The sequence below is a fragment of the Condylura cristata genome, unplaced genomic scaffold (genome assembly GCF_000260355.1).
Source record: "Condylura cristata isolate star-nosed mole 26May11 unplaced genomic scaffold, ConCri1.0 scaffold00032, whole genome shotgun sequence".
NCBI classification, from domain to species: domain Eukaryota; kingdom Metazoa; phylum Chordata; class Mammalia; order Eulipotyphla; family Talpidae; genus Condylura; species Condylura cristata.
This window is the reverse complement of record NW_004567133.1, coordinates 14,959,783-14,980,850: the sequence shown is the minus strand read 5'-3', so window position 1 is coordinate 14,980,850 and position 21,068 is coordinate 14,959,783. Positions and strand designations below refer to the sequence as shown.

At 57.2% G+C, this 21,068-nt stretch overlaps 1 protein-coding gene across 6 annotated transcripts in view; it reads left to right on the top strand.

Annotated features, from left to right (window-relative positions):
- CLEC16A (C-type lectin domain family 16, member A) overlaps positions 1-21,068 on the top strand; it is a 168,878-nt gene that overhangs the window by 107,201 nt on the left and 40,609 nt on the right. For all 6 annotated transcript variants that reach the window (XM_012731955.1, XM_012731952.1, XM_004691757.2 and 3 more), the window contains 3 exons: positions 16,357-16,508; positions 18,803-19,007; positions 20,475-20,642. In XM_012731955.1, the coding sequence (XP_012587409.1) occupies positions 16,357-16,508; positions 18,803-19,007; positions 20,475-20,642 (525 nt within the window). The remainder of the gene's footprint in view (positions 1-16,356; positions 16,509-18,802; positions 19,008-20,474; positions 20,643-21,068) is intronic.

Genomic DNA, 21,068 nt, shown 5'->3' with positions numbered 1-21,068 from the left:
CTGTGATTTTGTGTCTTTCTCTACCTGAATCATTTTTTTTTTAAGATTTATTTATTTATTCATACAGAACTGGGGCACAGGCCAGAGATGCAGGGGGGTGAGAGGATTCACCAGAGACAGAGTGGGGAGCAGAACAGGCAGATCGACGAAGTACACTGCTGAGGGGAGCAGCGGGCGGGTCAGGAGAGGTCTGCCGCGCCATGTGGTCACCTCCGGGGCAGGCGGGGGTCGAACTCATGCGGAAGCGGCTTTGACTTCTTAGTGCTGTGCTTTAACCCGCTGCGCCACCAGGGAGGGCCTCTCTACCTGAATCATTAATGGCGAAGAGCGCTGTCGTGTCGACCCGCGTTCAGCGCTGTCTCGCTCACTCCCGGGACACCCTCAGTGAGCCACGGGACCCGACATGCATCCCGTCGGGCACTGCTGGTGATTTTCAGGGCCCCTCCCCAGCTCTCTGCCCCCACTGGGCTTCGGCTCTATGAACGGCCTGCAACATCCCACAGTCTCTGTGAGACAAGGAAGAAGGTCCTGCGTTTTGTTTCCCTTTGAGTGAAGGGTGGCCTGCAGCATAACTGCAGAACACAGCTGCTTCGGCAGGGAGGGCTGGCAGGGAGGGTCAGTGGTTGGCCAGGGTGTGACCTCGGCCCCGCGTGTCTCTGCAGCCGGACAGGGACAAGGCAGGAGGGCCTGCCTCCTGCGCCAGCTGGAAGGAGCGGGCTGCAAGGCCAGCTGCGGTCAAGCCCGTTGGAGGCCTGTAGGACTCCCGGCGCCCTGTCCCTACCCACGCCAGTGAAATCGGACGAGGGGTGGGTTCGGGCGGGCATCGGTGTTGTTGAAGATCCATGTGTGATCTCAGCTGCCCATTTGGACACCTCTGCCTTAAGGTTGACCTGAGCCCCTGGACCACACGTAGGGACTGACGGGAGGCTGCTCCGGTCCTCAGAAAAATAGTCGGTTTGGGGAGAAGGGGGAGCAGCCAAAGCCAGACCCCCGGGCCCCTCAGGAGGGTTGGAGCCTGCCTGCAGGGGGAGTGGGCTTGGGACCCAGGAGGGGGCAGGAGGCCCAAGGGGTGGCCAGGCACCTCCTGGCCTGTGCAGCGTGCTGCTGAGTCGCCTCCTGGGAGTCTTCACACTCCCGTAAGAAGGGCAGCCTGCGCGCTGCTTCACGGGAGCCCTCTGCGTCCAGCCTGCATTTAGCTCGGGTCTAAGGTCTCAAAGCACACGTCTGGGGCCTCTCCTAGACCCTGATGCTGGGCGGCAGAGTCAAGGCCCCGCTGCCCAAAGACTTTCCCGAATACTGTCTGGGTTCTTCACCCACAAGCCACTGCAAGACTCTCAGGCCTAGAGAGCAACAGCAAGGGGGTTTCCTTAGCTAACGGGTCAGACCAGAGCTACTGAGGCCGGTCGTGGCGGTTCACCTCACCCAAAGTCGTGTCCAGTCCTGCCCGCACAGACCGTTACAATGGTGCCTTCCCGCCTCTGAGGACGAGTAGAGCTCCCCTCCCAGGCAGCAGGCCACGTGTCTCAGTGCGTGTCTCCCCGCCTCTGCCGGCCTGGGCACACGGCAGCCAGACCCCAGGCCAGTCCCAGCTCACGCAGACGACAGGAGACGCAACAGGAGCCGCTCCCCGAGCCGCGGGACGCTCCAGCAGACGGGGACACTCAGGACGGCAGCCACAGCCGCCAGCCGACTCCCAGGCGGCCTCACTCAGCAGCGAGGCCAGGCTGTATCCGCAGCAAGACCAGGACCTGTTTCCGCCACTCGGCTACTGGCAAAGCCTCCTCTGGCCTCCGCCTGCAGAAGCCCGCAGTGGCCTGCCCCCAAATCAGGCTGGTCCGGGGCTGAAATCTACCGGCCCCCAAAACGCTGAAGAAACTCAGACCTTGAATGCTGGAGGCCTGACGCACAACCCTCTCCCTTCTCCCTCTCCTCCTCTCTATGGTCACTCCTGGTTCCTGTCCAAGGAAGGGCCTCCAAATCCAGTACTTTTTAACATGATCCCTGAGGCCGTTTGTCTTCACGGCAGCCCCTCACGGAGGGCACCCTGCCACAGTCCTTGGCTTCCGCCACCTCCTTACAACCCCCCACCTGAACCCCCAGTGGGTGTGAGACCCGAGATCTGCCCTCGCCACCAGAGTGGGGCGCCCAGGCCCTCCCAACAAGGAGACCTGGGTCCTTCCCAAGTCTGCAGGTGCCACGTGTGTCCAGTCGTCTGAGGCTCCCTGCCTGGTGCTGCTGTGTAGGAGCAACTCGCCAGCCCAGCTCACTCCTTCCACGCGCCTCTCCTTGCCCCGTGCCCAGCTCCACGTGGAGGTCAGGACCTGCTGCAGAGAAGCAGGCTGCTGCCCACGAGCTGCCGCGCAGAACTGAGACGCAGGGGCACTGCCAGTGCTCCAGAGAGCTGTGTGTCCCTTGCAGGGCCTGCAGGGCCTTGCAGCCCCGGGGAGCCATCGCAGCGCAGGCAGCCCCAGTGAGCCAACTGCCAGAGCTCCGTGGCTCCAGGCCACGCTCCCGAGATAGGAGCGCAGAGGCCTAGCCGGAGCTGAAGCTGGCCCGTTTCCCGCGCTCCCACAGAAGCAGGGTCTCCTCTCTCTGGCTTCTCTACTGTGCCATCCGGCGCAGCAGCCACGAGCCATGTGTGCCCTGTCGGCACTTCAGGGACTGAAAATAGCACCGAGATGAACTAAACCGGAGAGCAGCCTCTGGGGCAGCTGGCCACTGGCAAGCGTCAGTGGCCACGTGTGGCTAAGGCAGCGGAGAATGGGAGTTTTCGTCTTATTTCACTTTTATTCAGAGAGCCGTATGCGGTGGGTGGCCCGTGTCTTAGTGAAGGCCTACACCTTTTCCACCCACGCGCAAAGATCCTACCGGGCAGTTCTGTCTAGCAGGTGGAGGTGAGGTCAGAAAACAGGGAAGGCGTAGGTTTGGGGGTGATGTGCTGTCTTCGCCCCCATTTACAGGCGGACAGTAAGAGCCGGGGCCTGCATCGTGTCAGCGCCAGCGCGTGGCAGGCGGCAGAAGCCAGAGGGGCTGCGAGTCTTGTCCAGCCGGAGGTCACCTGGGGGTCAGAGGCGCAGCTGCCCCACGCTCCATGCCCCTGTCCAGGGCCCAGGCCGCCTTCTCAGCCCTGCTGTCTGCTCCCTTCTTCGACTGGTGCCTTATTCTTTTTTTACTAGTAGACCGCCTGGCTGGCTCTCACGTAAAGGAAGCAGCACTCGCCTTCCCTTGCTCTGTTGGTCTAGTGGGGTGACCCCGGGCCACCGCTCTGTGTGCATGCGTGGTACCTCACGCGGGGGGGCTGCGGCTTCTCAGGGCCGCCCCGCCACAGCTGGTGTGTGGGTGCTCAGCTCCCGGACTCTGGGCCTTCTTGCCACCCAGCAGCCCTCCTACCCCGTCCTGCCCACGTCTCTCTTTAACCTTCCCCTTGCTGGCCTGTCGGTAGCTCTCCAGCGCCAAGAACCCAGGCAAGAGCAGCTGCGGGCAGCGATGTGTCTGCAGCCCAGCCAGGTGAGGTCACTGGCTGGCTTAGTTCGGCAGTCAAGTCTTGCCCCGGCAAGTGTTGAGTGAGGCCACGGAATCTTTTTTCAGGATCAGATCAGGGTCAAGCGTGTGAAGAACTCAGGCCTCCCTCACTGTGGGTGTTCCTGCCTGGGACCCTGAGAATTGGCCTCCTGAAGATCCGAGGGCCAGTTCATCGCCAGTCAGGACCTGTTGTCTCATCTGTAATCCGCGCATCACTGCCTTCTGGGTTGGCTGGTTTTGAGTACTCAGCACAGAGCCCGGTGCTGACTAAAATGCTCAATACATTGAAACGGTTTTTACCTGAAACCAGTATAGATACCCATTTGCTGCAGGTGGAGCTTTCGCAAAGTCTGTTGGTGAGATTTGCAAGTGGAACTTTTGAAACCTCTAGTTGCAGGACTTGCAAAAGGAGTTTCCTTGTGTGCGGGTGACCGGCCTTCCGTTGTGTTAGCACGGTGGCTGCAAAGATCTATTTGTGTATGATCTGTCTGCCTTCTCCAGACTGAGCTGCATGAGCATGGGGCCTTCCCACCCCGCCTCCTCAGTGCCTGGATTTGTCCTTGGCAAAATCAGGTGCATGCTACATATGCATTGAATTAATAAGCGAATGAATGGGAAATCCTGTGATTTTGTTCCTTAACGCACCCTTTACTCGTGGGTAAGCTCCAGTCTGGGTCTTAATTATAAACTTCCAGTTAAAGGCCTGAGGTAAGTTTTGGTAAAGACCACAGGCAGAACTTTGTAGTTGCCCAACAACCTTCCTGTGGCCCCAGCTGTGTCTGTGGGCATCTGTTTACACTCCCTGTATGCCTTCAGTAAGCAGCCCTTCCTGAAGGGGTCCCACTTCTGTAGCCTCGCCCCCCACCCCCACCAAAACACGTCTCCCCAGCTCACCCGGCTCACACAGGGCCCAGACCTACGGCAGAGCCTCCCCCGCCGACATTCTCCCAAGTCTGCCAGGGCCCCCCACTTTGAATGACTGAAGTCACGTGAGCAGGTAGAAGGAGGGGATCCCCTTACTGTGTTTTCTGTGAATTTAGTAATGAAGTTCACGTTCTGGTATATTTCTGAAAGAAGAAAAAAACTCAGCGAGCAATGGTTGAGATTCTCCATTTTTACCTGTTGTGAAGCATCATTTAGTCATTTTTGTAAAAGATCTATTTATTTCTGCATACAGAACTGGGGTGCAGGCCAGAGGCAAAGGTGCGGTGAGAGGCTTCACCAGAGACAGAGTGGGGAGCAGAACAGGCAGATGAATGAAGTGCACTGCTGAGGGGAGCAGCGGGCGGGCCGGGAGAGGTCTGCTGCGCCCTGTGGGTCAGCTCCGGGGCGGGGACCAAACCCCTGCTGAAGTGGGTGTCGCTTCTTGGCGCTGCGCTGTCACCCGCGGGGGGCCCTCGTTTAGTCCCGGGCAGGCGGCCTGCTCTGCCGCATCGGCTGTATGGCTGCGCTGACAAGCTTGAGCTTCACATTGCCCGTGCCACCTTCAGCCACGGGCTTTGGAAGCCTCGTCCTGGTGTCAGACGTTTCTGGAAACTTGCACGGTAAAGGGGCCAGACACAAAGCAGGCAGTGTGCTGTGTCAAGCAGCCAGCTTCTGTTTAAGCCCATAGGTATGGCCTGTCTCCACCAGAGGTCTCCCATATTTTACTGTTAATGTTTGAAGTATACTGAATTCCCACAAGCTAATTAAAAATCAGACTGCTGTGCCGGTAAGCATTCACTCTGTGAACTAATTTCTGCCAAGTGGCTGTAAATGTGTCCCCTGGTATGAAATGAAGGCTTCTTTCCCATCAGACAAGGGGTGTGTGGTTAAAGCCGAGCCGAGTCACTTGAGAGAGAAGGAAACTGAGGTCCGTCCGGAAAGATAGTCGCCTTGACTAAAGCCACACAGCAGGAACTCAAATCCAGGCCGCCTGTCAGCTCGCTGCTCTCACCAAACCCTGCTCACTCTTGCTGAGCTGTGTTCAGGAAGGTCCTGCTATTCCTAAGGGCCAGGCTTAGTCTGAGTGCTGAGTCTTCACTGCAGCCCTACTGGGTGAGTGCTGCCGTCACCACCACTGCTGGCTAAGCAGCGCAGGCCAGGCAGCCTGGTCCCTGACCCATGAGACCCCGCCCTTTGCCAGAAACTCCGACCCAGAGAAGGACAGACGCAGAGAGAGGACCTTGATGGGCAAGGGAGAGAAGCGGGCGCACCTCCCTCCAGAACGAGCAGAGCCCGGAACCCCAAAGGACTGGTGAAAAAGGGGAGACCAGTGCTGGGCCAGATACAAGAGGGGTCAGTCAGAGGAGCATGAGCCCGCCAGGGGGACACGGCTTGATTCGGCCGAAGTTCTGCTTGTCTCTGCTTGGCTAGTTTCTGGGCTTCTTTCACGATTCCCTCCCAGCATCATCCCCTGCAGGAAGCCTTCCCTGGTCCCGGGGCTGTGCTGGGCCCTCTGGCCTCTCACATTGACCGGTGCTGGCTTCCTGGGTCCCGCCCTCAGCAGGCGCTCCCAACGGCAAGCCTGGCCGTCTCTGAGTCCCTTCGCCAAGCACAGGGTCTGCCTGGAGGCAAGCGCGCCAGGAGTATTTGAGTGGGAAGTTGGAGACAGCGGAGGATAGGGTGGGTGTAAATGAAGGACCTGAAGTCCGAGCCCAGAGGAGTGGCCTGGGAGACTGTCCTGAAGTCTGGCCAGGGGCGCCTGATAAGAGCGCACCTGCCTCTAGTGTTCTCAGCGTAAATCCTGGGAGTGCTGACGCTTGTGGAGCGGTAACAGTTGCCAGAAGGACTCTGTCCTACCTCCCGCCCACGGAGGGGTGTGTCTAGGATACCCCTGTGCCCTTCTCTGATGAAGCATCATAAAGGGGGAAAGTCGGCCCTATCTTCAAGAACCTCTGTCCAGGAGGAGACAGGCTCACACACCCTAGGGAAAAACCTTTTCTGCACCTCATCTCATTAGCTCAACACAGACTCCCTAGGAAGTGGTGAGTCCATTTTGCAGATGAGGAGACTGAGGCGCAGAAAGGTCATCCGGCCCAGGGCTGTATCTACTGCCTGCCCCCGTGGCCTGATGCCTGGCATGTCCAGCGTCCGAGCAGATGCTGGAGAGACTGGGAAGGCTGAATGGAGGGAGGGAAAGGCAAAGCTCTGATTGCATCTGGGACGGCTTGACCACATCCTGCAGAGGGGCCCAGAGCAGAGAGATCGTGGGGGTTGTGGGGTGGCGCCCCCATGGGCTCTGAAGCCCCAGACAGCCTCTACCTTAGGCTACTAAGTAGCAGGAAGGAGGAAATTGGATCAAAGTTGGTTCTGTATACGCCTGTCTTGCATAGTGAAGAGCTTAGGCACTCAAATCTTTTCTTGGAAATCTCGAGTATTCCATTCAGCAGCCTCAGAGTTAGGTAACTTTATTTACTCATGCTAAATAGGGCCGTTTTTTTCAGAGAGGAAATTATGCAATGTTCTATGCAAATGCAGCATTCCGAGAGCAAGTTGAGATAAGTGTGGTCACGATGCTTGGTGAAGATCAGATGTCAGAGCCGCTGGTCGCTAGTGTGTCCCTCGATAAGGGGCCATGCCATCTCTACTTGGAATTGCTGCTCATTTGGATTGGGTTTCTGGTAATTACATCTCTGTGAACTTCGCTTAGTGTGAAGAAGGAACCAGGGATAAGGCTTCTGCAAGCTGCCAGTGCTCGTGTGGACCTGAGCAGAGGGAATGGCCCCGTGTGCCTGGACGCAGGGCAACGAGGCAGATTCTCTTTCTTGCTCTCACAAGAGATTTTGAGATTTTCCAACGTGGGGAAGAAGATAGGCGCCGTTTTCTTGGCCACTGCATGGAAATCACATTTTATCAGACGTGACCATGTGCAATTCAAGCGGGAGGAAGAGGTGGCTCTGGAAAACCCCTCCCTGGAAGTGGGGGGAGCTGAGCCAAGCCAGCACCTCCCCCCTCCCCCAACCTGTGGGCCCCTGGGATGCTCCTCTGGCCTCTCTGGGCCTTGGGCTCCAGCTCTGAAAGCGACACCAACTAGTTATTGTCCTGGGCCAGTAACCAGCCTCCTAGACAGCCGCCCGCCCATGGCACGGGGGCGCCTCAGATCCATGAAGGACCGCAGGGGCGCGTGCTGAGAAGTAGTCGTAGCCAGTCGCGTTGCTGTGTGGACGTCCTAGGTGTAATGGCCCAAACCGGGCTGGTATGCTGCTGTGCACGTGGGGTGGGGCCATGTGATCCTGCCTGTCGGGACCGCAGTGCTGCCCACTGTCACCCGAAACATCGAGAAGCGGTGCCTGAGTGTCGTTCTGAAAAGGCAAGCGACACACTAACGAAGGGAACGCAGACAGCATGTCCCCGTGGCCCGAACCCCCTGGGGGCGCCGGGGCCCTGCGCGGGGAAGAGGCCGGCTGGGGCGCTGCAGAGGCCCCCATGTCCAACCCCCTGCTCTCCAAATTCCTGCTCCTCCCACAGCCAGGGAGCGATCACGCCCTGCGTGATCCTGAGTCAGAACCAAACGACTCCTACTGCAGGTACCATGGACGCCAGGGCCGTGCGCCAGTCCCGCCACCGGGCCACGTGTGTGCCTTGCAGAGGCCACGCTGGCTGGCTGGATCTGAGGCGCCCCCGTGCCGTGGGCGGGCGGCTGTCTAGGAGGCTGGTTACTGGCCCAGGGCAATAACTAGTTGGTGTCGCTTTCAGAGCTGGAGCCCAAGGCCCAGAGAGGCCAGAGGAGCATCCCAGGGGCCCAGAGAGGCCATCTTCCCCCAGCACGTGATCAGTTGGAAGTCAGGCACGCAACCAAGTTCAATGAATTTTAGAGCGACGCCTCATACTCTGCTACCGTCTTCGTTTCGACGACCTCTCACGTATCTTACCAACGGTCGCCTCAATCCAGCCATCCATCCATGGATCTCTTTTTTTTGTTTTGAGACAAAATATATGGCAACATCAGTAGCCTTCTCCCAAATGCGCCTGCCTGCCTTTCATGAAGTGTCGCTCTAAAGTCACTCCGTTCCCCCAGACAAGGCAGCTGAGGCAAAGGTGCATGTTTGGGGTGACCACAGCCAGAAAGTGGCAGGGCTGCCCTCAGCCCCAGGCCCCTTGCCTGCCCGCTGACGTCCACACAGCAAGGAAACTGGCCGTGGCCCGCTTCTCAGAAGGTGCCCTGCTGTCCTGCAAGCCTGACTGCATCTGAGATGCTCCTGTGGTAACCCCGTGGGGGCAGGGACCTGGGGGGTCCGTGAAAGGGCGCTTGGCTGACATCCAGGGACCGAGCGCTGCCATGAGTGACCGGATGTTGGCCCAGCTGTGCCCGCCTCTGGGACAGCCGTGCCCCTGGCCTCTCTCAGGAGCCACAGAGACCCTGTCTTCCCTCTATGGGTGGGCGGGACCGGACTCATCTGCCGGGCAGTGGAACTGAACCGAGACCCACTCCGTCCAGGAAACGCGGTGCCCTATAACTGCCGCCTGCCATGCTGGGAAGGGAGACTTCAGGGAGCTTCAAAGACAACTAATTGATTGCTCCTTGCAGCAAATAACCCATAAGCTGTTGCTGGGTTGATGGAGAAATGGTTATTTAATTTTCTTCAAAGGATTGATTGGACTGTCAGAGGAAGCAGCCAACCTAATCAAGTGTGCGCTTCACACCCTGAGTGGGAACAGTCTCGGTTGGCCTCAGGACACTACGGAGGGGGGGGAGGTGTGGGCCCCCCAAGTTCGCCAGGCTTGATGGCCCGGGTATCGCCCGTACAAGACAGTTCCTCACTTGGCCAGCGGTGGACTGTGCCAGGGCCGGGCTCCCCTTGGCCACGGCGCTGCCGGGGTCCATCTGAATCAGCCTTGGGTTCCGAGCATCCCAGAAGGCTCCGTGGAAACGTGCGTGAGCAGCTGCCTCACACCCGGAACAGCTGTCATTTCCAGTTTGTTAGCGGGTGTTGATTGAGCGGTGACACTCGGGAGATGGATCACCTGTCCCCACTGGGCTTCTGATCCATGGCCTCTCCCCCTCCAGGGCTCCCACCCCCGAGACCCAGCTGGAGCCTGATGATTCATCAGCAGCTTCTGACCTGGCTGGTCAGCGAGGGCCTCTTCCCTCAGCTGCAGCCTGCCCTCAGTCCACATTGGTTTCCCCTGGAGTCACTGCATGGCATCTTCTGGGGCTCCCACAATTCGCAGCCCCCAGGCTGCACTCCCCCCGGGAGCCCGCAGGCTCCTTGAGGGCACGGGCTGGGCCTGTCGGGCCTCCTACTATATCCCTGCTCCTGACCGGAGCCCTGGGGATACCCAGTGTGAATCCACCCTCATGTTAGAAAGTGGAGGCCCCGGCCTTCTGCTGTCAGGGGTCACCAAGAGCCAGCAAAGGGGCTACAGGAGCCCAACCCCTGAGCTCCAGCCCCCTGGGGCCTATCTGTTGAGAGCTGGGTCGATTGAATGGATGCACCGGGTGCAGGATGCTGAGAACAAGCCCAGGTCACGGCCTGCCCTGCTTAAGGAGGGCCAGTCCTCTCTGGCCCCACCCAGGGCACTGGAACCCCAGGATCCTGTCAGGGTGGTGTGAAGATCACCTGCTCCTTTGCTCTTTTCTAAGCCTCATGCTCAGCTGTGACCTCCGGAATCAGGAGACCCGCCCATAGGATTGGGACCATGTCACAGGACGCACCTCCCGGCCAGGATGCACTTGACACTAGGCCCTGATGCACCCGCAGCGCATCGCTTTAGAGAACCAAGGCCCTGAATGGCAGTGAATCCCCACTGGACACTCGCCCTGCGTGCCAAGGCCACCACCCGCCTCCCTCACCGCTGCCTGCACGCCTGTCCCTGCTGGACCAGAAACTCCATCCGCTCTGGGAGGTGCGGGGGAGGCGGTGGCCCTTTCTGTCAAAGGCCAGCCTGCCTCCCGTGGGCTGAGGGGACTCGCTGGGAGCTAGTACCCTGAAATCTGAGAGTGACTTACAACTTCTCAAGAAGCCGTGTACCGGCCCTCCATCCTGCTTGACCTCTGAGTAGCAATACGTTGAGAGACTTGGCCTGTTTACAGTGGCTGATCTGAACTCCAGCTGTGTTGCTGTTCCAAGAACTGGTCCTAAAGCTCAGGGCATTAGTTTTCAAAGCTGAAGCTCAGCTGGCCTGGAAGTCCAGCCCGAGGGTGAACCTCACTTCTAAACATGTCTGGAGCCACCAAGGCCAAGCACTGGCATCCATATTTATTACGAATGGTTTAAATGCAGCGAAAGTCAGTCAGCCCGCCTATTGTCTAGTAATGAGCTGCAGCTTGTCAGAGGGAGCTGTGGAGGAATGTTTACCCCAGAGCTGGGCGGGCAGCTGGCCCAGAAGTCCCTGGCCTCACAATGGGGAACCCCAGAGGCCATCAGCTTCCCTCTTCCCAGTCAGCAGCACCTGCCATGCCCAGGTGCGGGGCCAGAACCTGCCTCCTTGGGGCCTAGGTCTAGACGGACCTGGATGGGGGGGGGGGGGGGGAGGAGAGGGAGCAAGCGGGGTTTTGCAGGATGGGAGGCAATGGGGTGTCCTAGGGGCTGCACTGGGGGAGTAGGGGGGCGGAGCAGACGCGGGTAGAGGCCGGAGGAGTTGGCCTACCCGTGATCCCTAGGAGTTCTGGCAAACAACCAGACCCAGGGTTCACTCTCTTCCTTGCTTAGGCCAAAGCTGACTCTACTGCACGCAGAGGGGGGAGCACTTTCACGAGCCCCCTCCCCCGGTATCCTGGCTCACGCCAGTTCTGGGCTAGGCCCAGCTCAGGCCTCTCTCAGGAGCAGGTCTTGGTCTCCCAAGTGACGAACCGAGCCTCAGAGGGGATTGGGTTGTCCCCAGCACAGAGTGTTTGGCGACAGAGCTGGGTTCTGAGCCCCGGGCCCCCCAGCTCCCGGCCTCCCGCCCAAGCTGCTGTCCAGCCCAGGTTACCCGGAGCCGCACTTCATCGCAAGGTGGCTTTTCACCTTCTTCCCTTTCTCCTCTAAAGAAACATTTTCACCTTTCTCCTCTCTGCCACCATCTTTTTTTTTTATATGCATAGAGAAGTGGGGTACAAGCCAGAGGCATAGGGGCAGTGAGAGGCTTCACCAGAGACAGAGTGGGGAGCAGAACAGGCAGATGGACAAAGTACACTGCTGAGGGGAGCAGCGGCGGGTCAGGAGAGGTCTGCCGCGCCCGTGGGTCACCTCCGGGCCGGGGATCGAACTCGCACTGAAGTGGCTGTGGCCAGCTTGCGGTGCTGCGTCCTCGCCTGTTGAGCCACAGGGAGGGTCCTCTGCCACCATCTTAAACCTGCCAAGCACCACAGGACCTTTCAGACTTCCAAAATTGCCAGCCCTGTGCTGTGTCCGCAGGCCGGGAGTGGCGCACGGCTTTAGAGCCTAGTGTGCCTGGACACGCTCGTTACGCTAAGCCACCGGAAGTCACTGTTGCAGTGCTCCGGTGCTGAGTAAGAAACTGCCTTAAATTTTAGCGCCTTAAGACAGCTACAGTCTCATTTTGCTCACAGACACATGATGTGCTGGGGCTCTATAGATACAGTTCTCTGCTCCACAAGGCATCGGCCGCAGTGGCTCAGCCGGACAAAGGCCTGCAGGCCTCGGCCTGGCTTTCTCTGTGGGTGTCCCAGGGCGGCTCGGGCTTCCCACGCATGGGGGGCACATTCCGGGAACATGGCGCGACCTTGACTTAGCAACCCCCTGGGGTCACCGCCACTCTTGGTCTGGGCAATCTCAGCCCCACCCAGGTTCAAGGGGAAAGGATATAGACCCCACCCTTGATGGGAAGCGGGCTGGAGTCACGCGGAGCATGTAGGTGGGGGTGTTCTGTGGCCACCCTGGGGAGGCACAGTGCACAGAAGAGCCATGTCGGTGCCCGCTGCTCCTGTGACGGGGCGAGTGTCGGGTCGGTACCAGTCTGTCTCAGAAGGCCTCTGACTCCTGGGTCTCCCTTCTTATAGCAGTAGGCTTTAATTTGGAAAAAAAAAAAAAAAAAAAAAAAACTTTTTAATTTGCTTTTTTTGCTTTTCCCTTCATCTTATTTTTTTGTTATTGGTTCCCCATTCACGGTGATAATAGGAAATTTCTTCTGCCGTTAAGTGACTCGGTGGGCTGGGTGACTGACTCGGTGATGGGAAACCCACGGGGATTACAATTGAGATGAAAAAAAAAATGTACAAAATGATGTAAAAATAAGCTATTATATTATTTAAAAAAAAAAAACACGAGGGCTCCTGAGAGGCAGCAGGAGCAGAAGCGCCTCCCTGTGCCGCACCCTCCGGCGCGCACCTGCTCCGTCCTCTTGCAGCAAAGCTTGAATGTCCACCAGCCGGGAGCGGGTAGCCATCCCAGTTGTCCAGCCTGTGGGCAGCTGTGACGTGGGGGGGAGGGCCCTGGCCAGCTGCAGCGTCCACACCCGGGAGCCCAGAGCTGCTGGCAGAGCTCCCGGCCACCGCCTGTCCCAAGGACAGTCACCATCTTCCAGATCAGGCAGAGGCCGCCTGGCCTGGCGCCTCTCCCCGCCCCGTCTGTGCCCTCGGCGCGTGCGTGTGGCGAGGAGGCCGCTCGTCTCTGGTTCGTCTGTAGGCACCACGACCACGGACGTGTCCCCTCTGGCCTCCCCAAGCATTGCGTATCAGCGGACCCTGCCCACACCCCACCAAGATGGGAGTCGGGTGCACGCGCCGGACACCCCCACAGGTGTTTTTACATCCGCGTGCTGGCCGCAGCTTCTGCTCCGCTCAGCCACGTGCCCACGGCCGGCCGCCAGGCCGCAGTCGTCCTGGTGATCGCCACGTGGCCTCGCGCCGCGTGAATGGAGACTGTATCAACTTTCCCTTGTTCCTGGACATTTGGGTCATTACACACCCAAGTCCTGCCGCCAACATCCTTGTTCCTGTCTCTTGGCCCACGTGTGTTTTCCTTGGGAATCTGCCAGTTGCTACGTCACACGATATGAAACTTTGTTTTAATACATTTCGCTCATTCGCCCGTCATCAGGTGACGAGTGTGTCCACGCCAGGCCCCACCTATTTTAAAGTGAAGGTCGTGAGGAAGGACCCCGGCGATTGGGATGGGGGTGCCCATATGTAGATGATCTGTCCCCTACACTGGCCTCTGACACAGGCCACCATCCGTGCCAGGCAGGGAAGCCGCAGAGGCCTCACACTGTGAAAGAGCTGTCCCTCACGGGGTCTCCCTGGGTGCCTGCCTCCCCTGGGGCCTGGTCCCCAGCATGGCTCCCGGTGCCTGTACGCAGAGCCCACCCTTGCCCACCTGGAGGCAGAGACGGGGGCTTAGACCGTGGGCAGAGCTGGATTCCGTTCAGCACGTCTCTCCTGGGCCTTCCTCCCCCCCAGGCGCCCTGGCCATCCAGAGGTGAGCAGACAGCCCACGGGACTGGCCATTTGTGGCGCGGAGGGGGCAGCCGGGCGCCAGGGTGGTGAAGGAGTTCCCTAAAATGCCACCCTCCTCGTGAGTCACCCCAGCCAGCATTCCCTCGACCTCCAGGAAGGAGGCTGCCCACTCCATTCTCCTCAACTGCCCCAGAGCCGCTGGAAAGCCAGGCCTCCCTGCCGGGTCTCCCTGTGGTGGCCGCCTTTTAGTTTTTTTTATGAAATCTCGCTGTTCTCACAGGGCTTTGATGTCTCAATCGCATTTCTGAAAGTTGTTCCGCTTTGGGGTTTTGTCCTTCCTTTTTTTGTTCTTTGTGGTAGAGGTGGTATGTCTTTCCCCCCCTGAAGCCCTTGAGGTTGCTGGGCTTTATGAGGGGGTTACCTGCCAAAGGGCCCCCTTGACAGCAACCCCCAGGGCTGTGCCTTCTTTCCCCAGGCAAACCCTCATGCGTGAAGGCAGGAACAGAAGAAATCCAAGTCGCCCTGTGCAGACAGGGGAAGGGAAAGAAGGAAAGGAAAAGTTTTTTTTATGGGTCCAGTTTTGTTTTGTTTTCTATTTTTAACATGCCTGAGATCCCCTTTCAGGACAGTGTTTGAAGTGAAGAAAATAACGTCCCTACCACAAAGAGAATGTTTCTAAGAATGGACACAACAACTTCCATTTCTGGTCACATGGAAGACTAGGTGTCTTCCAGGGTGGAACTAAAAAATATTTTTTGGAAACCTTTTTGAGTTCTTGGTTGGTCTGTTGGGAAAGGGAGCGAGATTCTGGCCTGAGATAATCAGGAAGTTCAATCCAGAGAGTGGCCCATCTCTGCTGGGGTTTGCCGTGGGTATCTCGGCCACGGCAGCTCGGTGGTCCGACACTGAGGAGAAGAAACACAAGGCCTGTAAGAGCCGAGAGGTGGGCGGGAAACTTCCTGTGAAGCCAGGATCCCAGACAGATCAGGCTATGGCGGGTGAGGCGGAGGCGTGTGGGGCAGGTGGTGCCTGAGAGGTCGGGAGAGATTTACCATCATCATTAGAGCAAATGAAAGTCCGCGAAGAACACCTTGGCCCGAGTTTGTTCTCATGTGTGTCTGGGGCCAGGATTTACACCTTGTGTGTTATTAACCCCCACCACCACCACCCACCACCACTCATAAATTTTAACCAAATACCCGGTGAGAGCGCTCCCAGTGGAACTTACCCGGTATAGAAGTGTTTTATAGCTGAAATGTAGTTATGTTCAAAGCAAATTTACTCAAACTCAAATTGTATCTTTAAAATGTTGCATTTTATGGTCTATAAATTATACCACAGTAAAGCTGCTTAAAAAAAAAAAATTCCCCCTACCATTCTTCTTGCCATTTGTTGGGATTTTTTTTTTTTAACATGTCAAAGCATAGTAATAAAGTTCTCATCCTGTCTTTCATTTGCATTTTTCATGTTTTTTTTTTCTAGTGTCATTGCCATTGTTTATAAATCTGATTTTTAAATTGGGGGCTTTCAAAATATTTCAAAAGTGAAAATTGAAAACTTTCTCTTTTAAAACAATATCTAGCAATTCAGTGGACAAAAAAAAATCACCATAATAGCCATTGATGGTCACACACATACACATTTCTCACTTCCCTCCCCTTAGGTAACCAACAGTTCACAGTTGGTTCAGCATCATTTTTAAATGGGTATATGATTTTCCATGTAATGAGGGGAATCTTACTCAGAGTATTCCTATATTTGTTGGCATTTAGTTAGTTTCCTGGCCAGGCTATTTCTTTTAAAACAGGTACAGCAAAAGATTCCATCCAAGGCAATTCCGAGCAGCCCATCTGTGTAATACTCGGGTGATTTCTATAATATCGAGCACAGGCTGTAAATTAGACATCAAAATTTCGGGGTAAATTTTAAGTCAGAGCAGTGACCAGCATATACTGAGGGCCACGGTAAATGCTTTGCCTGTCCTCGTTTAACCCCAGACACCCCGGGCTCGGACACTTCCCAGTGTTACAGGTGGAATCACATGGGCCTCACCCAGGGTCAGCGCTGTCTAGTGCAGAACTGGGTTCTGAGCCCTCGTGGGGTGTTGGGGGGGCCGCATCGCTGGACAGCTTGTATTTTCCTGTTTCACCGAAGTTGGGTGACCACCATCTCAGCCTGCTCTGCCAGGAAGCAGGGCAGTGTCAGGGGATTCTCTGCTAGTTGGTTATTCTTTCAGCTACCGTTTGCACACCCGACATGTTAGCTTCTCACTCCAAGAGGGATGGGCATCTTCCGCATTTTTCAGATGAGGAACACGAAGCCCAGAAAGGTGTTTAAAAAAAAAAAAATACCATGCCCAGCACAACACCGAGGAGGGACCCAGACCCAGGTGTGGGGGACTCCCCCCACCCCACCTCTGGCCTCTGGGCTCTGCTGCCCATAGCGGGTGGCCTGTGTCTCCAGCAGCCGCAGGGCAGGACATCACCTCACTCTGCTTTTGTCTCCCCCCCCAGACAACAGCGACCTGATCGCCTGCACGGTCATCACCAAGGACGGCGGCATGGTCCAGCGGTTTCTGGCTGTCGATATTTACCAGATGAGTCTGGTGGAGCCGGACGTGTCCAGGCTTGGCTGGGGAGTGGTCAAGTTCGCAGGCCTGCTGCAGGTAAGGAGCCCAGTTACTCCGGAAGCCCTTCTCAGCTGTCTGCAAACGCCCACACCCGAGAATCACTTTACAGCGCATCTCTGAACAAACTAGGGCAACGCAAACAGATTCTCTTTGAAAAAGTTAAACTGTCGCAGAGAAAAGGGCCAAGTTCTGTTTGACAAAACCCTCCATTCTCTGAACTTCCTCCTCCATTTACCAATATGAGCCGTTCAGATCTGGTGCTTTGCCAAATTATAAATACAACCACTTGAGCCACTTTGGAAAACCGTGTGTATACACTTGACAAGGGGTGCGTCTGTATAGTTTTGGGGGAGTCACACTGTATGGATACTAAACTTGGCTTTTTTCGTCTCGGAGCTGACGGCGTTCAGGTGTCCAGCAAGCCATGGTTAGCCAGTGCCCTGTGGCTCTTTCACCTTTACAAACAGGCTGCTAGGAACAGAATCCTGCTTAACTTCCTTGTGTACTTGGCCAGGGTTTCCCTAGCCGGATACCGAGGAGTCTGAGCCGCCCACTTTCAGTGTCCACAGACAGTGCCAAATTCCTCTCTAAAGTGATCGCTGGCATCAGCCATTTATGAGAATTCCCTGGCCCTTGACCCTCCCCAGCAGGCTGGGTGCTGAATTGCCAAGCGCTGAGCTGAGTTCATACGGCCCGTTTACCTGGAGTGACTAGTGCCAGCGTGTTGATTGACTGAGGCCTAGAAACAGAAGGGTTGAACAGGCCTCCCGCCCACATCCTTGGCATTACCCCGCAGACACTCCTGGCCTGCTCCCAGGCAGTCTGCTCCTGCTGGCTGGCCAGCCCTGGCTTGCCGGCCCATGCCCGCCCCCCCATGTAGGAGGAGGCTGTGGCCATCTCTTTCTCAAGATCTTTCCCTTAAGAAATATCTTTCCTGGGCCCTCCCGGTGGCGCAGCAGGTTAAAGCACAGCACTACAAAGCTAGCTGCAGCCACTTCACGAGTTCGATCCCCCGCCAGGGGAAGTGACCCACATGGCGCAGCAGACCTCTCCTGATCTGCCCGCTGCTCCCCTCAGCAGTGTGCTTCGACAATCTGCCTGTTCTGCTCCCCACTCTGTCTCTGGTGAGTCCTCTCACCGCCCCTCCACCTCTGGCTTGTACCCCTGTTGCTGTGTGTGCATAAATAAATAAATCGCTTTTTTTTTAATAATATCTTTTACCTAGGGGGATGTGAGAAACAACTCTATGAAAAATTTTTCATTTAGGAAGATGCCCACGCGTGTAAGAGGCTGTCCATTAGGTGACTTTTAGTGCTTCTTGTTTATCTAGACTTATGATCAATTTCCTTTAGAATTTAGTGTCAGGAAAGTGTTTTTCTCCCTCAAAAGACTAATATGTGTCCTCCATCAGACAATGAAAGCCATGTGAGCTTGTTTTTTTTGGTTGTCTTCCAGCAGCGGCTATTTCTCAGGCCATTACTACCTGCCAGGTTGTCCGTTTTAAATGCGTAATATCTCAGTGAGTCCCCACTGCAACATTTGACGCAGGTATTATTTCCAAAGAGCCTGTGCGCCAGTTAATGACTGGGAATAAGAGTCTGTAATCGACCTGTTTTTCCCCTCCTCTAGACTTTCTGGTATATTGTGTCTGCCTCCCATTTCACTTATTTTAAAGCCCCCGCCTCCCCCCTCCCCATCTTAGTGGGAAGCAAGTTCTTTGTATAGAATCCAGCCTGGGGGTTTGGTTGGGTTCATCCATACTACACTTGAAATCAGATTATGATTCTCTTCCCCCACCTTTTCAACTCTGCCCAGTGGGCCCTCCCTGTCCCAGTGCTGAGGTTAACCTTCTTCAAGGACCAGAACTCTGGAGACAGACAAACGGGTACCAGTGATGGCCCTTCTTAGGAGAAGCAAGGAAGAAATGGGTCAGTAGGCGACGAAGTGTATCTCAGGTCATGCCAGGTGGCCAGAGGGATTTGGATTCATTATCTCTGGTTTCTCAGAAGAATCATTGACCTTTGGATTGCCCGAGCCCTGAGAGGCTGGTGTGCCACCATCCACTAATGGCTCCAGGCCTCACAGGTGGGTACCGGCCTCTACGACCAGTATCGGCTTCCTGAGCCCGCTGTGCTGGGCCCCCATCCCGCCCGCCTGGTCTGGTCTCTGCCCAGTCTCTGCCTCTCAGACTCAGGAGGCCACGTCTCCTCAGACCGAAAGCAAAGTTGGCCTCGGACCATCTCTTTCTAGGCAAACAGGCACCCCACAGCCTCGAGTGGCGTCCCTCCTCCTCACACTAACGGACGCCTTTCTGTCTCCTCTCCCCGCAGGACATGCTGGTGACGGGCGTGGAGGATGACAGCCGCGCCCTGAATATCACCATCCACAAGCCTGCGTCCAGCCCCCACTCCAAGCCCTTCCCCATCCTCCAGGCCACCTTCATCTTCTCCGACCACATCCGCTGCATCATAGCCAAGCAGCGGCTGGTCAAGGGCCGCATCCAGGCGCGGCGCATGAAGATGCAGAGGATCGCCGGTGAGTGGCCGCCGCGCACCCCCTTAGCCCGTGGGGGCGGGACAGCCGCCGGCCGCCGGTGTGGTTCTCGTTGACCGCGAGAGCGAGCGGTGGCTCCTCGGAAGTGGACGCGTGGTAGTGAGAGAGCGGGGCTTCCGCTCAGAAGGGTTTGAGTCTAGAAAGTTTCTAGGACTCAGGGAAGAGCAGGAAGACCAGGCCGCAGTGTGTGAGTGCGCCCGCGGGGCGGTTCCTCACTGCTGCCCACCCCAGCTTCCTCCAAGGCACTGCCACCTCCCTCCACCGCCGCGGGGCGAAAACACCTCCGCAGATCAGCAGGGCCTGGTCTGCCCTTTTCACGCCGCCGAGTGAGCTGCCCAGTCAGACGGGCCACCCCGGGGCTGGCCTCGGACGCTCTGCCCGGCCCTCGCTCAGGCGGCGCTGCTTGGGCCGTGGCCAGGACCAGCCCGGACTCGGAAGTGCGTTTCCTTTCACAGGAATCATGGTGGATTTCTGTGGAAGCCGACCCGGCCCGGCGTCAGGTCGCGGGCGCCTTAGCAGTGGAGGCTCCCGGGGTGGGGTGCCTGCAGGCAGGGGCCGTGCGGGCGCTGGGGAGGAGACGCCTCTCAGCTACAAAGATGAGCGTCTTTGTGCAGACGCCAGTGCCTTTCGGTCAGCCCCACTGGCCACCTGGGAGGACTTGGTCCTGGGAGGATTTCCAGCCCGCCGGGGGAGGAGGGCGCTTCCCCAGGGATCACCCAAAAATAAACACGCGGAGGGCTGGGTTTCAGCGCCCTGCGGGCTGTGTTCTCCTCCGCGGCTGGCATCCCCCGCGCGCCCATCTTATTTCCCACTTAGCTGAAACTTGGCCCGCAGAACCATTACAGAAGCATTTTGTAATGTGCAAAGTGACTTAAATCATTCAGTCCTTTCTTTGAAGATTTATTTTCAACTTTTTTTTTTAAATGTAAAGCTATTTCTCACAGCTGGCATGAAGGCTAAATATTTCATTTGGAAATTGAGAATTAGGCTGTCAAGTGGCTGTTAGATCTAACGCCTTGGGTGTTTCTTATATTGATTTAAAAAAAAAAAAAGCCTCCAAATTGCTTTATCATGAGATTTGTTAGGGAAGGGAGGACGGCTGTCACGTGACACCCGCGGGTGCACACGTGCTCCTGGCACGCGGCCTGGCGCCTGCCCTCCCCCAGCACCTGTGTGGACCTGTAAACTTGCAGGGCAGAGCTGACCCCATCCCGGGGCCGGGCGAGGGTCTCTGTGTGGATGCTGAGGGGCCAGTGGACACTGGCCCCGCACCCCTGAACCCCTCCCCAGACACGGGTCGTGTGCTGACCTTGGGCGGGACCTTGCTGTTACGCTGGTGTTGCCAGCTCGAGGGGCCGGCGGCCTGCCCACCACCTCCCACAGCCACGTGCCCGGGCCTCCGCGGCTGCAGCCCCCCCCAGCACGCACCGCGGTGTTGTTTGCTCGCAGCCCTCCTGGACCTCCCGATCCAGCCGACTCCCGAAGTCCTGGGCTTTGGCTTCGGCTCGTCCTCGTCCGCCCAGCACCTGCCTTTCCGCTTCTACGACCAGAGCCGCCGCGGCAACAGCGACCCCACGGTGCAGCGCTCGGTGTTCGCGTCGGTGGACAGGGTGCCGGGTAAGCAGCCCCTCCTGCCTCGTGCTCCCGGACAGGGCTCTCCCCCGAGACAGCCTTCTGGCGGAGGCCCGCGGCCCAGGACTCATCAAGTGCGCCAGAAGGTTGAACGCAAACCCCAGGGAGAAATCCCCATGTTCGCTGCCTGGGTTTGGTTTTCTAGACATTGGTTAGGGTGTGGAGGAACTTCCGAGAGCCTCGGCTGAGAAGTTTCTTGGAAATTTCTTGGAAATACTTAAATTATTAGGAGGTGGTGGGAGAGTCAGTTCCTTCTCCCTGTAAAATGACTAGAAAGAGGACACGGGGTTTCCTGTCACATCCCCTGAAGAGGTGGAAAGGAGAGGGCCCCTGCCCACGGGGGCCGCCAGTGTCTTCGGGACTTCTCTGCCCACTCTCACCAGAGGCCATCCCGGACTCCCCACCTCCCCC